General features: G+C 48.6%; 1 protein-coding gene across 1 annotated transcript in view; it reads right to left on the reverse strand.

Moving 5' to 3' along the window:
- The window catches only part of LOC112070578 (leucine-rich repeat and transmembrane domain-containing protein 2-like), a 26,536-nt gene that overhangs the window by 7,510 nt on the left and 3,994 nt on the right, over nucleotides 1-15,032 (reverse strand). Inside the window, 1 exon segment of the mRNA XM_070439039.1 lies at nucleotides 7,771-8,534. Within this exon segment, the coding sequence (XP_070295140.1) occupies nucleotides 7,771-8,534 (764 nt within the window).

Consider the following 15,032-nt stretch of genomic DNA (forward strand, 5'->3'; position numbering starts at 1 on the left):
GCACACGCACGCACACCACACACAACACACACAACACACACACCACACACCACACACACACACCACACACACACACACACACACCACACACACACACACACACACACACACACACACACACACCACACACACACACACATGGACCTGCCTGCGCTCACATTCGTCACCTCAAACACACACGGACCTGCTACACTCTCTCTCCGTAACTTTATATGGCCTCATAAATACTGAAGAGGGATGCTCCGGTCCTTCTGACAGTTTACTACTGGAAGTGTCAGCTTTATTTTTTCAACCATTTAGTTATCTAGCAGTCGATTTATGGTATTCCTTGTAAGAGTGTGGAGTAAATTCTCTCCCAGAGCTGGTAGGTTTTCACTGTCCGAGACGGGGATGTAAGTCTCAGAGCTGGTAGGTTTTCACTGTCCGAGACGGGGATGTAGTCTCAGAGCTGGTAGGTTTTCACTGTCCGAGACGGGGATGTAAGTCTCAGAGCTGGTAGGTTTTCACTGTCCGAGAGGGGATGTAAGTCTCAGAGCTGGTAGGTTTTCACTGTCCGAGACGGGGATGTAAGTCTCAGAGCTGGTAGGTTTTCACTGTCCGAGACGGGGATGTAAGTCTCAGAGCTGGTAGGTTTACACTGTCCGAGACGGGGATGTAAGTCTCAGAGCTGGTAGGTTTCACTGTCCGAGACGGGGATGTAAGTCTCAGAGCTGGTAGGTTTTCACTGTACGAGACGGGATGTATAGTCTCAGAGCTGGTAGGTTTTCACTGTCCGAGACGGGGATGTAAGTCTCAGAGCTGGTAGGTTTTCACTGTCCGAGACGGGGATGTAAGTCTCAGAGCTGGTAGGTTTACACTGTCCGAGACGGGGATGTATAGTCTCAGAGCTGGTAGTTTTCACTGTCCGAGACGGGGATGTATAGTCTCAGAGCTGGTAGGTTTTCACTGTCCGAGACGGGGATGTATAGTCTCAGAGCTGGTAGGTTTACACTGTATGAGACGGGGATGTAAGTCTCAGAGCTGGTAGGTTTTCACTGTCCGAGACGGGGATGTAAGTCTCAGAGCTGGTAGGTTTACACTGTCCGAGACGGGGATGTATAGTTCTCAGAGCTGGTAGCATTTCACTGTCCGAGACGGGGATGTAAGTCTCAGAGCTGGTAGGTTTTCACTGTCTGAGACAGGGATGTAAGTCTCAGAGCTGGTAGGTTTTCACTGTCCGAGACGGGGATGTATAGTCTCAGAGCTGGTAGGTTTTCACTGTCGAGACGGGGATGTAAGTCTCAGAGCTGGTAGGTTACACTGTCCGAGAGGGGATGTATAGTCTCAGAAGCTGGTAGCATTTCACTGTCCGAGACGGGGATGTAAGTCTCAGAGCTGGTAGGTTTTCACTGTCGAGACGGGGATGTAAGTCTCAGAGCTGGTAGGTTTTCACTGTCGAGACGGGGATGTAAGTCTCAGAGCTGGTAGGTTTTCACTGTCCGAGACGGGGATGTATAGTCTCAGAGCTGGTAGGTTTTCACTGTCCGAGACGGGGATGTAAGTCTCAGAGCTGGTAGGTTTTCACTGTCCGAGACGGGGATGTATAGTCTCAGAGCTGGTAGGTTTTCACTGTCCGAGACGGGGATGTAAGCTCAGAGCTGGTAGGTTTCACTGTCCGAGACGGGGATGTAAGTCTCAGAGCTGGTAGGTTTACACTGTCTGAGACGGGATGTATAGTCTCAGAGCTGGTAGGTTTTCACTGTCCGAGACGGGGATGTATAGTCTCAGAGCTGGTAGGTTTTCACTGTCCGAGACGGGATGTATCCTCAGAGCTGGTAGGATTTCACTGTCCGAGACGGGGATGTAAGTCTCAGAAGCTGTAGGTTTCACTGTCGAGACGGGGATGTATAGTCTCAGAGCTGGTAGGTTTTCACTGTCCGAGACGCGGGATGTAAGTCTCAGAGCTGGTAGGTTTTCACTGTCCGAGACGGGGATGTAAGTCTCAGAGCTGGTAGGTTTTCACTGTCCGAGACGGGATGTATAGTCTCAGAGCTGGTAGGTTTCACTGTCCGAGACGGGGATGTATAGTCTCAGAGCTGGTAGGTTTACACTGTCCGAGACGGGATGTAAGTCTCGAGAGCTGGTAGGTTTCACTGTCCGAGACGGGGATGTAAAGTCTCAGAGCTGGTAGGTTATTTCACTGTCCGAGACGGGAGGTATAGTCTCAGAGCTGGTAGGTTTACACTGTTGAGACGGGGATGTAAGTCTCAGAGCTGGTAGGTTTCACTGTCCGAGACGGGGATGTTAAGTCTCAGAGCTGGTAGGTTTACACTGTCCGAGACGGGGATGTATAGTCTCAGAGCTGGTAGCATTTCACTGTCCGAGACGGGGATGTAAGTCTCAGAGCTGGTAGGTTTTCACTGTCGAGACGGGATGTAGTCTCAGAGCTGGTAGGTTTTCACTGTCCGAGACGGGGATGTAAGTCTCAGAGCTGGTAGGTTTTCACTGTCCGAGACGGGGATGTAGTCTCAGAGCTGGTAGGTTTACACTGTCCGAGACGGGATGTATAGTCTCAGAGCTGGTAGCATTTCACTGTCCGAGACGGGGATGTAAGTCTCAGAGCTGGTAGGTTTTCACTGTCGAGACGGGGATGTAAGTCTCAGAGCTGGTAGGTTTTCACTGTCTGAGACGGGGATGTAAGTCTCAGAGCTGGTAGGTTTTCACTGTCCGAGACGGGGATGTTAGTCTCAGAGCTGGTAGGTTTCACTGTCCGAGACGGGGATGTAAGTCTCAGAGCTGGTAGGTTTTCACTGTCCGAGACGGGGATGTATAGTCTCAGAGCTGGTAGGTTTCACTGTCCGAGACGGGGATGTAAGTCTCAGAGCTGGTAGGTTTACACTGTCCGAGACGGGGATGTAAGTCTCAGAGCTGGTAGGTTTACACTGTCTGAGACGGGGATGTATAGTCTCAGAGCTGGTAGGTTTTCACTGTCCGAGAACGGGATGTATAGTCTCAGAGCTGGTAGGTTTTCACTGTCCGAGACGGGGATGTAATCCTCAGAGCTGGTAGGATTTCACTGTCCGAGACGGGATGTAAGTCTCAGAGCTGGTAGGTTTACACTGTCCGAGACGGGGATGTAAGTCTCAGAGCTGGTAGGTTTTCACTGTCCGAGACGGGGATGTAATCCTCAGAGCTGGTAGGTTTTCACTGTCCGAGACGGGAGTATAGATCTCAGAGCTGGTAGGTTTACACTGTCCGAGACGGGGATGTAAGTCTCAGAGCTGGTAGGTTTCACTGTCCGAGACGGGGAATGTAAGTCTCAGAGCTGGTAGGTTTTACACTGCCCGAGACGGGGATGTATAGTCTCAGAGCTGGTAGGTTTTACTGTCCGAGACGGGGATGTATAGTCTCAGAGCGGGTGGTAGGTTTACACTGTCCGAGACGGGGATGTATAGTCTCAGAGACTGGTAGGTTTTCACTGTCCGAGACGGGGATGTATAGTCTCAGAGCTTGTAGGTTTTCACTGTCCGAGACGGGGATGTATAGTCTCAGAGCTGGTAGGTTTACACTGTCCGAGACGGGGATGTATAGTCTCAGAGCTGGTAGGTTTTTCACTGTCGAGACGGGGATGTATAGTCTCAGAGCTGGTAGGTTTTCACTGTCCGAGACGGGGATGTATAGTCTTCAGAGCTGGTAGGTTTACACTGTCAGAGACGGGGATGTAAGTCTCCAGAGCTGGTAGGTTTACACTGTCGAGGACGGGGATGTATAGTCTCAGAGCTGGTAGGTTTCACTTTCCGAGACGGGGATGTAAGTCTCAGAGCTGGTAGGTTTCACTGTCCGAGACGGTGATGTATGTCTCAGAGCTGGTAGGTTTACACTGTCCGAGACGGGGATGTATAGTCTCAGAGAGCTGGTAGGTCTCACTGTCCGAGACGGGGATGTAAGTCTCAGAGCTGGTAGGTTTTCACTGTCCGGAGACGGGGATGTATAGTCTCAGAGCTGGTAGGTTTTTCACTGTCCGAGACGGGGATGTAAGTCTCAGAGCTGGTAGGTTTACACTGTCCGAGACGGTGATGTATAGTTCAGAGCTGGTAGGTTTTCACGTGTCCGAGACGGGGATGTATAGTCTCAGAGCTGGTAGGTTCTTCACTGTCCGAGACGGGGATGTAAGTCTCAGAGCTGGTAGGTTTTCACTCTCCGAGACGGGGATGTAAGTCTCAGAGCTGGTAGGTTTTACACTGTCCGAGACGGGGATGTAAGTCTCAGAGCTGGTAGGTTTACACTGTCCGAGACGGGGATGTAAGTTCAGAGCTGGTAGGTTTACACTGTCCGAGACGGGGATGTAAGTCTCAGAGCTGGTAGGTTTACACTGTCCGAGACGGGGATGTAAGTCTCAGAGCTGGTAGGTTTTCACTGTCCGAGACGGGATGTAAGTCTCAGAGCTGGTAGGTTTTCACTGTCTGAGACGGGGATGTAAGTTCTCAGAGCTGGTAGGTTTACACTGTCCGAGACGGGGATGTATAGTCTCAGAGCTGGTAGGTTTACACTGTCCTGAGACGGGGATGTAAGTCTCAGAGCTGGTAGGTTTTCACTGTCTGAGACGGGGATGTAAGTCTCAGAGCTGGTAGGTTTACACTGTCCGAGACGGGGATGTATAGTCTCAGAGCTGGTAGGTTTACACTGTCCGAGACGGGGATGTAAGTCTCCAGAGCTTGGTAGGTTTTCACTGTCCGAGACAGGGGATGTATAGTCTCAGAGCTGGTAGGTTTCACTGTCCGAGACGGGGATGTATAGTCTCAGAGCTGGTAGGTTTACACTGTCCGAGACGGGGATGTAAGTCTCAGAGCTGGTAGGTTGTCACTGTCCGAGACGGGGATGTAAGTCTCAGAGCTGGTAGGTTTTCACTGTCCGAGACGGGATGTAAGTCTCAGAGCTGGTAGGTTTACACTGTCCGAGACGGGGATGTAAGTCTCAGAGCTGGTAGGTTTACACTATCCCGAGACGCGGGATGTAAGTCTCAGAGCTGGTAGGTTTACACTGTCTGAGACGGGGATGTAAGTCTCAGAGCTGGTAGGTTTACACTGTCCGAGACGGGACTGTATAGTCTCAGAGCTGGTAGGTTTCACTGTCCGAGACGGGGATGTAAGTCTCAGAGCTGGTAGGTTTCACTGTCCGAGACGGGATGTATAGTCTCAGAGTGGTAGGTTTACACTGTCCGAGACGGGATGTAAGTCTCAGAGCTGGTAGGTTTTCACTGTCCGAGACGGGGATGTAAGTCTCAGAGCTGGTAGGTTTATCACTGTCCGAGACGGGGATGTATAGTCTCAGAGCTGGTAGTGGTTTCACTGTCCGAGACGGGGAGTGTATAGTCTCAGAGCTGGTAGGTTTACACTGTCCGAGAACGGGGATGTAAGTCTCAGAGCTGGTAGGTTTTCCACTGTCCGAGACGGGGATGTATAGTCTCAGAGCTTGTAGGTTTTCACTGTCCGAGACGGGGATGTATAGTCTCAGAGCTGGTAGGTTTACACTGTCCGAGACGGGATGTATAGTCTCAGAGCTGGTAGGTTTTCACTGTCCGAGACGGGGATGGTATAGTCTCAGAGCTGGTAGGTTTTCACTGTCCGAGACGGGATGTATAGTCTCAGAGCTGGTAGGTTTACACTGTCGAGACGGGGATGTAAGTCTCAGAGCTGGTAGGTTTACACTGTCCGAGACGGGGATATAGTCTCAGAGCTGGTAGGTTTTACACTGTCCGAGACGGGGATGTATAGTCTCAGAGCTGGTAGGTTTCACTGTCCGAGACGCGGGATGTAAGTCTCAAGCTGGTAGGTTTTCACGTTTCCGAGACGGGGATGTTAAGTCTCAGAGCTGGTAGGTTTACACTGTCCGAGACGGTGATGTATAGTCTCAGAGCTGGGTAAGGTTACACTGTCCGAGACGGGGATGTATAGTCTCAGAGCTGGTAGGTTTCACTGTCCGAGACGGGGATGTAATCTCAGAGCTGGTAGGTTTTCACTGTCCGAGACGGGATGGATAGTCTCAGAGCTGGTAGGTTTTTCACTGTCCGAGACGGGGATGTAAGTCTCAGAGCTGGTAGGTTTACACTGTCCGAGACGGTGATGTAAGTCTCAGAGCTGGTAGGTTTTCACTGTCCGAGACGGGGATGTAAGTCTCAGAGCTGGTAGGTCTTCACTGTCCGAGACGGGGATGTAAGTCTCAGAGCTGGTAGGTTTTCACTCTCCGAGACGGGGATGTAAGTCTCAGAGCTGGTAGGTTTTACACTGTCCGAGACGGGGATGTAAGTCTCAGAGCTGGTAGGTTTACACGGTCCGAGACGGGGATGTAAGTCTCAGAGCTGGTAGGTTTACACTGTCCGAGACGGGGATGTAAGTCTCAGAGCGGGTAGGTTTTCACTGTCCGAGACACGGATGTAAGTCTCAGAGCTGGTAGGTTTTACACTGTCCGAGACGGGGATGTAAGTCTCAGAGCTGGTAGGTTTTCACAGTCCGAGACGGGATGTAAGTCTCAGAGCTGGTAGGTTTTCACTGTCGAGACGGGATGTAAGTCTCAGAGCTGGTAGGTTTCACTGTCCGAGACGGGGATGTAAGTCTCAGAGCTGGTAGGTTTCACTGTCCGAGACGGGGATGTAAGTCTCAGAGCTGGTAGGTTTTCACTGTCGAGACGGGGATGTAAGTCTCAGAGCTGGTAGGTTTACACTGTTCCGAGACGGGGATGTATAGTCTCAGAGCTGGTAGGTTTTCACTGTCCGAGACGGGGATGTAAGTCTCAGAGCTGGTAGGTTTTCACTGTCCGAGACGGGGATGTAAGTCTCAGAGCTGGTAGTTTTCACTGTCCGAGACGGGGGGATGTATAGTCTCAGAGCTGGTAGGTTTTCACTGTCCGAGACGGGGATGTAAGTCTCAGAGCTGGTAGGTTTTCACTGTCCGAGACGGGGATGTAAGTCTCAGAGCTGGTAGGTTTTCACTGTCCGAGACGGGGATGTAAGTCTCAGAGCTGGTAGGTTTCACTGTCCGACGACGGGGATGTAAGTCCAGAGCTGGTAGGTTTTACACTTCGAGACGGGGATGTAAGTCTCAGAGCTGGTATTACACTTATTAGTCTCAGAGCTGATACACGCCGAGACGGGATGTATAGTCTCAGAGCTGGTAGGTTTTCACTGTCCGAGACGGGGATGTAAGTCTTCAGAGCTGGTAGGATTTCACTGTCCGAGACGGGGATGTATAGGATCTTTCCTCTTCCTGGTTGGAAGGAGATCACTTTGGCTAGAATATTAGATTAGATTCAACTTTATTGTCATTGAACAAGTACAAGTACAACGAAATGCACTTAGCATCTGACCAGTTGTGCAAATAAAAGAGTACAAAAAATGTACAAGTGAACCAATTAGGTACAATGTGTGTCATTAAGTGGGATGTATAAATGTGCAATGAAGACACATTGAAAGTACTAGGAGGCATGCAACAGAAATGCAGCGATAGCAGCAATGAGGTCACCGAGCTAGACATGGATATACATCTCCAAGAAAGGAGATTCTTTGACATTGCCATAGGCCTGTAAAACCTGAGACTCTCCTCTAAATCTACCCCACCAAACCAACTCCTAACTGGGGTAGAGTATATAGAAATACACAGGTGGATTCCCAAAGGACTGCTTAGCAGTAAGTAGTTAGTAGAGTGTAGAAGAGTCGACTTGAGTACAGTAAAGTAAAGACTGTATCATTTACAGGAAGTAATTCTAAACATACAGGAGACCCCTCCACCCTCTCACCCTCCCTCCTTCACAAACCCTGACCCTGACCCCAAACCAACCCTGACCCTGACCCCAAACCAACCCTTCAGTCTCTCACCTCTGTACAGCAGCCACTCCATCCAGTGCTTGAAGTCCCTCAGGTTGCAGTCACACTCCCAGGGGTTAGCCCCCAGCTGAAGATACTGGAGGTTAGCCAGGGGCTCGAAGGCCGCTCTGTCCAGGGCATGGAGCCTGTTCCCAGCCACGGAGAGCCACATCAGCCCCTGCAGCTCATCCAGCAGACCCAGGGGGACATCAGACAGCCCGTTGAGGGAGACATCTAGCTTCCTCAGCCCCACCAGCCCCTGGAAGAGATCCTTATCCAAGGCCCTGAGACTGTTGTTGTGGAGGGTCAGATCTGATAGATTCCCCAGGTCCTTRAAGAGCGCYGGGGGTAGATCATCCAGGTAGTTGTTGGAGAGATCCAGTCGCTCCAGGGAGGTGAGGTTAGCGAAGGACCCTGGGCCCAGGGAGGAGAGGTGGTTGTTGGGCAGCAGGAGGGTGCGGACGGTGACGGGGAGATGGGTGAGGGCGGGCATGGAGAGCAGGCCACGCCCGCTGCAGTCTACGTCGGTGGCGTTGCAGAGGCAGGTCGGAGGACAGGCGGTGGTTAGATCCACCAGGGAAGACAGGACACACAGGAGACACAGCAGAACTGGAGACMGACRGAGAGAGAAAGGGTCAGAGGTCAATAAGGCAGAAACCAATCTCCCTGTGAAATGATTGTACATTGCAGAGCGCAACTGAAGAGAGAGAGGGACAGAGACAAAGATACAGTGTTAGAGAGAGACCCACATGACCATAAAGATACAGGGTTAGAGAGAGAGACCCACATGACCATAAAGATACAGGTGAGTACAGGAATTAGAGAGAGGAGACCCGTTTCCCCATGCAATAAAGCCCCTTGGAATTAGAAATATGAATTGAAATTTGAGAGAACCCACATGACCATAAAGCATTACAGGGTTAGAGACGAGAGAACCCACATGACCATAAAAGATACAAGGACTAGAGAGAGCCGTTCATGAAACCTGAATATGATAATGGACCAATGGACAAAATGATACAGGTTAGAGAGAGAGAGACCCACAATGACCATAAAGATACAGGGCTAGAGAGAGAGACCCACATGACCATAAAAGATACAGGGTTAAGGCAACCCTAGCATAAGATAGGGCTAGAGAGAGGCCCATGACATAGTACAGGTTGGAAGGCCACATACATAAGTGACCAGCGGCTAGAGAGAACCCCCCACCAATTGCCAATAGATACAGGTTAGAGAGGAGAGAGACCACATGACCATAAGATACGGGTTTAGAGAGAAAGAACACATGACCATTAAAGATACAGGGTAGAGAGAGACCCACATGACCATAAGATACAGGTTAGAGAGAGACCCACATGACCATAAAGATACAGGGTTAGAGAGAGACCCAACATGTCCATAAAGATACAGGGTTAGAGAGAGAAACCCACATGACCATAAAGATACAGGGTTAGAGAGAGAGACCCACATGACCATAAAGATACAGGTTAGAGAGAGACCCACATGACCATAAGATACAGGTTAGAGAGAGAGAGACCCAATGGACCATAAAGATAAGGGTTACGAAGAGACCCCATGACCAGTGAAGAATACAGGGTTAGAGAGAGACCCATGACCATAAAGATTACGGGTTAGAGAGAAGGACCCACAAGCAAACATAAAGGAATATACAGGGTAGAGAGAGACCCAAACTGCAACCATAAAGATACAGGGTTAGAAGCAGAAGACCCACATGACGCCATAAAAGATACGGGGAGTAGAGAGATGACCCACATGAAACCGATAAGTACAAGGTTAGAGAGAGACCCATCATGACCATAGAATACAGGGTTAGAGAGAGAGGACACATGACCTAAAAGATACAGGGTTAGAGAGAGACCCACATGACATAAAGAGTGACAGGAGAGAGAGAGCACCACATGACCATAAAGATACAGGGTTAGAGAGAGACCCACATGTCCATCAAAGAATAGAGGGTTGAGAGAGAGATCCAGCATGACCATGCGAAGATACAGGGTTAGGGAGAGGAAACCCACATGACCATAAGAGATACAGGGTTAGAGAGAGGAGCCCACAATGACCATAAAGAATACAGGGTGTTAAGAGAGACCCACATGAACCATAAGATAACGGGGGTAGAGGAGACCCACATGACCAAAAGATACAGGGTTCAGAGAGAGAGGCCACATGACCAATAAAGAATACAGGGTTAGAGAGAGACCCAACATGGCCATAGCAAAGATACAGGGTTAGAGAGAGACCATAGTAAGAATGGCCATAAAGATGACAGGGTAGAGAGAGACCAATGGCCATAAAGATACAGGGTCCAAGAGAGAGAGCCACATGACATAAAAGATACGGGTTTAGAGAGAGACCCACAGGCCATAAAGAGTACAGGGTTAGAGAGAGCCACAATGGCCATAAAGATACAGGGTTGATGGAAGCAGAGAGCAGCATGGCCATAAAGATACAGGGAATAGAGAGAGACCCACATGGCCGAAAAAGAATACAGGGATAAGAGAGACCCAACATGGCCATAAAGATACAGGGGTTCAGAGAGAGAGGCCCACATGACCAATAGAAAGATACAGGGTTAGATGAGAGACCACATGGCCATAAGAGAGTACAGGGTTAGAGAGAGACCCACATGGCCCTATAAAGATACAGGGTTAGAAGAGAGACCCACAGGGCCATGAAAGAATGACATGGGATAGAGGAGAGACCACAATGGCCATAAAGATACAAGGGTTATGAGAGAGACACCCACAATGGCCATAAAGATACAGGGTTAGAGGAGAGGCCAACATGACCAATAAAGATACAGGGTTAGAGAGAGAGGCCCACAATGGCCATAAAGATTACAGGGTAGAAGAGAGAGACACATGAGCAAAGATTGACAGTCGGTCAGAGAAGAGACCCACATGACCATAAAGATACAGGGTCAGAGGAGAGACCCACATGTGCCATAAAACAGAGTACAGGGTGTAGAGAGAGACCACATGACCATAAAGATCCAGGGCTAGAGAGGAGACCCACAGCCATAAAGATTATACAGGGTTAGAGGAGGAGACCCAACATGACAAAAAGAACAGTGTTAGAGAGGACCCACATGACCATCAAAGATACAGGGATAGAGAGAGATCCCACATGACCATAAATATAATGTCTCTGTTGAATCGAAACACAGTGTCACTTGTTTCATTCCCCATCACTGAAGCTAAAAAAAATTATCCTTAGTTCTTTGGGTAAGATAGACGGTTTTGGCTGAAGGTATAGGTTATTTGTCTTGGTTGTTGGCTGGCCCTAAGTGAAGACGACAGGACGGGGCTGGAGAAGGACAACACATATGGGGGGGGGGGGGGGGGTCACCCTTAGTCTAAACATCACCAGCAAAACAAAATGACACCACATAACTGACCAGCAGAGTGAATCACTATCAAGTCAAAAAGAGAATCAAGTCTTTGAAGTTAGAAAGTGGTTTCTGGCTGAACATTATCTCTACCTGTTTGGTTGTTGTCTGACTGAGGAGGCATTAGCTAAGTGTCTGTTTGTTGTCTGACTGAGAGAGACATTAGCTAAGTGTCTGTTGTTGTCTGACTGAGAGAGGACATTAGCTAAGTGTCTGTTTGTTTTGTCTGAACTGAGAGAGGACATTTAGCTAAGTGTCTGTTTGTTGTCTGACTGAGAGAGGACATTAGCTAAGTGTCTGTTTGTGTCTGACAGAGAGAGGACATTAGCTAGTGTCTGTTTGTTGTCTGACTGAGAGAGGACATTAGCTAAGTGTCTGTTTTTTGTTGCTGACGAGAGAGACATTATGCATGAACGATGTCTGTTTGTGTGTTGACTGAGAGAGGACATTAGCTAAGTGTCTGTTTGTTGTCTGACTGAGAGAGGACATTAGCTAAGTGTCGTTTTGTTTGTCTGACTGAGAGAGGACATTAGCTAAGTGTCTGTTTTGTTGTCTGGACTGAGAGAGGACATTAAGCTAAGTGTCTGTTTGTTGTCTGACTGAGAGAGGACATTAGCTAAGTGTCTGTGTTGTTGTCTGACTGAGAGAGGACATTAGCTAAGTGTTGTCTGTTGTTGTCTGACAGAGAGGACATTAAGCTAAGTGTTGTTTTGTTGTCTGACTGAGAGAGGACATTAGCTAAGTGTCTGTTGTGTTGTCTGACTGAGAGAGGACATTAGCTAAGTGTCTGTGTTGTTGTCTGACAGAGAGGACATTAGCTAAGTGTCTGTTTGTGTTGTCTGACTGAGAGGAGGACATTAGCTAAGTGTCTGTTTTGTTGTCTGACTGAGAGAGGACATTAGCTAAGTGTCTGGTTTGTTGTCTGACTGAGAGAGGACATTACTAAGTGTCTGTTTGTGTTGTCTGACTGAGAGAGGACATTATAAGTGTCTGTTTGTTGTCTGACTGAGAGAGGACATTAGCTAAGTGTTGTTGTTGTCTGACTGAGAGAGGAATTAGCTTAAGTGCTGTCTTGTTGTCTCTGACTGAGAGAGGACATTAGCTAAGTGTCTGTGTTGTCTGACTGAGAGAGGAATTAGCTAAGTGTGTGTGTGTTGTCGTGACTGAGAGAGGACATTAGCTAAGTGTCTGTTTGTTGTCTGACTGAGAGAGGAATTAGCTAAGTGTCTGATTGGTTGTCTGGACTGAGAGAGGACATTAGCTAAGTGTCTGTTTGTTGTCTGACTGAGAGAGGACATTAGCCTAAGTGTCTGTTTGTTGTCTGACTGAGAGAGGACATTAGCTAAGTGTCTGTTTGTTGTCTGACTGAGAGAGGACATTAGCTATAGTGTCTGTTTGTTGTCTGACTGAGAGAGGACATTAGCTAGTGTCTGTGTGTTGTCTGCTGAAGAGAGGACATTAGCTAAGTGTCTGTTTGTTGTCTGACTGAGAGAGGAATTAGCTAAGTGTCTGTTTGTTGTCTGACAGAGAGAGGACTTAGTAAGTGTGTTGTTGTTGTCTGACTGAGAGAGGACATTAGCTAAGTGTCTGTTTTGTTGTCTGCTGAGAGAGGACATTAGCTAAGTGGTCTGTTTGTTGTCTGACTGAGAGAGGACATTAGCTAAGTGTCTGTGTTGTTGTCTGGACTGAGAGAGGACATTAGCTAAGTGTCTGATTGTTGTTGACCTGAGAGAGGACATTAGCTAAGTGTCTGTTTGATGTTGTCTGGACTGAGAGAGGAACATTAGCTAAGTGTCTGTTGTGTCTGACTGAAGAGAGACATTAGCTTAAGTGTATGAGTTTCTGTTAGTTTTGTGAGTTGCCCGTGCGTGCATGTGTTAGTTTGTAAAGATGTGTGAGTGAGTGATGAGTGGTGAGTGAGTGAAGTGAGTGGAGAGGAGAGAAGTGAGAGAGTGAAGAGAGTGAGAGGAGTAGAAGTGAGTGGGTGGAGTGAGTGAGTGAGTGAGTGAGTGAGTGACGTGAGTGAGTGAGGTGAGTGGAGTGAGTGAGTGATGAGGAGGTGCGTGTGTGTGGAGGTGGAAGCCACACGCAGTCAGTGTCCTGGGCATCGCCGTTAGCCAAAAGCCTGTCAGGTGTATTAAAGCGGACGAAACGGCAGCCAATGTCAGCGGTCGTCCAGGGTCAATTTGGGCTTCTCTGACAGTACCTTGGAAAAGACTGGACTTTTCAGGACGCTGTCTAAGGTGGGGCGGCCTGCGAACTGGATCCTACTGACGGTGGGCGCCTACAGAGTGATGTCTTTGCAGACAGATGGTGCCTGAGGCCAGGATGAGGAACGCTGGGAGTGTGGGGTATATGCAGCGTGAAAGGGGCAGAGCCCTGGAGGTTAATATGCGGGTAATGTGTGGCCATGCTACACTCTCCTCTTTCTCTCTCCTCTCGCTCTTGTCTCTCTCTTCTCTCTCGTCTTCCTCCTCTCTCTCTCTCTCTCTCGTCCGCTCCTCTCTCTCTCCTCTCTCCTCTCTATCTCTCCTCTCTCTCTCTCTCTGCTTCTCTCTCTCTCCTCGCTCTCTCTCCCTCTCAGTCTTCTCTCTCATGTCTCTCATTTCTCTCTATTCTCTCTCTCTCCTGCGCTCAGTGTGTCCCTCTCTCTCTCTGTCGTCTCTCTCTCTCTCTCTCTCTTCTCTCCTCCTCTACTCTGTCCTCGCTGTCTCTCTGTCTCCTCTGTCTCTGTCTCTCTCTCTCTGTTCGCTCCTCTCTGTCCTCTCTCTCTTCACATATAATTAGGGTATAATCTAACGTCCCACCTCCTCTGTCTAGTTATTGATCCCTCCTGTTCAGAACAGGAGTGTGATGACAGGGCTACACCTCTTGGGCCCTCAGAAGGCTCTGACTCAAACCCTTAATCAGTCCAGTGTCCCGAATCTTGTCTGAGAAAAGCACTTTGCTTTATTTCATTGCTTGGTTTTACGAGAAAGAGCGTCTATATTGAAACAACTTCCTGCGCAGAGCGAGATGACGGAGGTGACAGGGTTGCTGGGACAACTCTAAGCATGGCAGGGAGCCAGAGCAGAGCACTAGAAAGGACCTGAGGTGAACACAAATATTGATGGCACATAAATATTGAAGCAACCAGGACTTGATCCAGGAGGAGGGGTTGAATATCTCTGCTGTAACCAAAGAAGTTTGATCTTGACATTAGACACTTAGCAAGTTTTAAGCAACCCAAACGCATCGCTGGACGCCCTGACTCTATCGATTTATTTGCGACATCTTAGATTTTCTATAGTTTATACTCAACTAATAGTTACTAAGCAGTGGAGTAGCCACGCACATACCGTACAAACACCATAACTATACTTAACGTTATAAAGCAGGTGCATTTCGAAATACCCCGGTAATAGCGTATAAACAGTATAAATGGTAATCGCCCAACCATCATCTCATCATTAGCTTCATCACCACCTTCATCTTCATCCCTATCATTCCTCATTATCACATCCAACCATAATCATCACCATCATCATCACCATCATCATCATCTTCACATTTCATCAACATCCGTCATCGTCATCTTCATCTTCTATCTTCATCATCAAATCTTCACGTCATCTCGTCTAATCTAGCTGTCTGGTAGTATATCATCTTCATATTAACCAGCTGTTTATGATCTGTATCTGATGTAAATGTGAATGCACTCTACCCCATCTGAGATCTAACACTGGGCCTAACAGAGGAGAGATGTGTGTTTGAACTGTGGAGAAACTGCGCTTTGCAGGCTACTCT

The sequence above is a fragment of the Salvelinus sp. IW2-2015 genome, unplaced genomic scaffold, assembly GCF_002910315.2.
Source record: "Salvelinus sp. IW2-2015 unplaced genomic scaffold, ASM291031v2 Un_scaffold1371, whole genome shotgun sequence".
NCBI classification, from domain to species: domain Eukaryota; kingdom Metazoa; phylum Chordata; class Actinopteri; order Salmoniformes; family Salmonidae; genus Salvelinus; species Salvelinus sp. IW2-2015.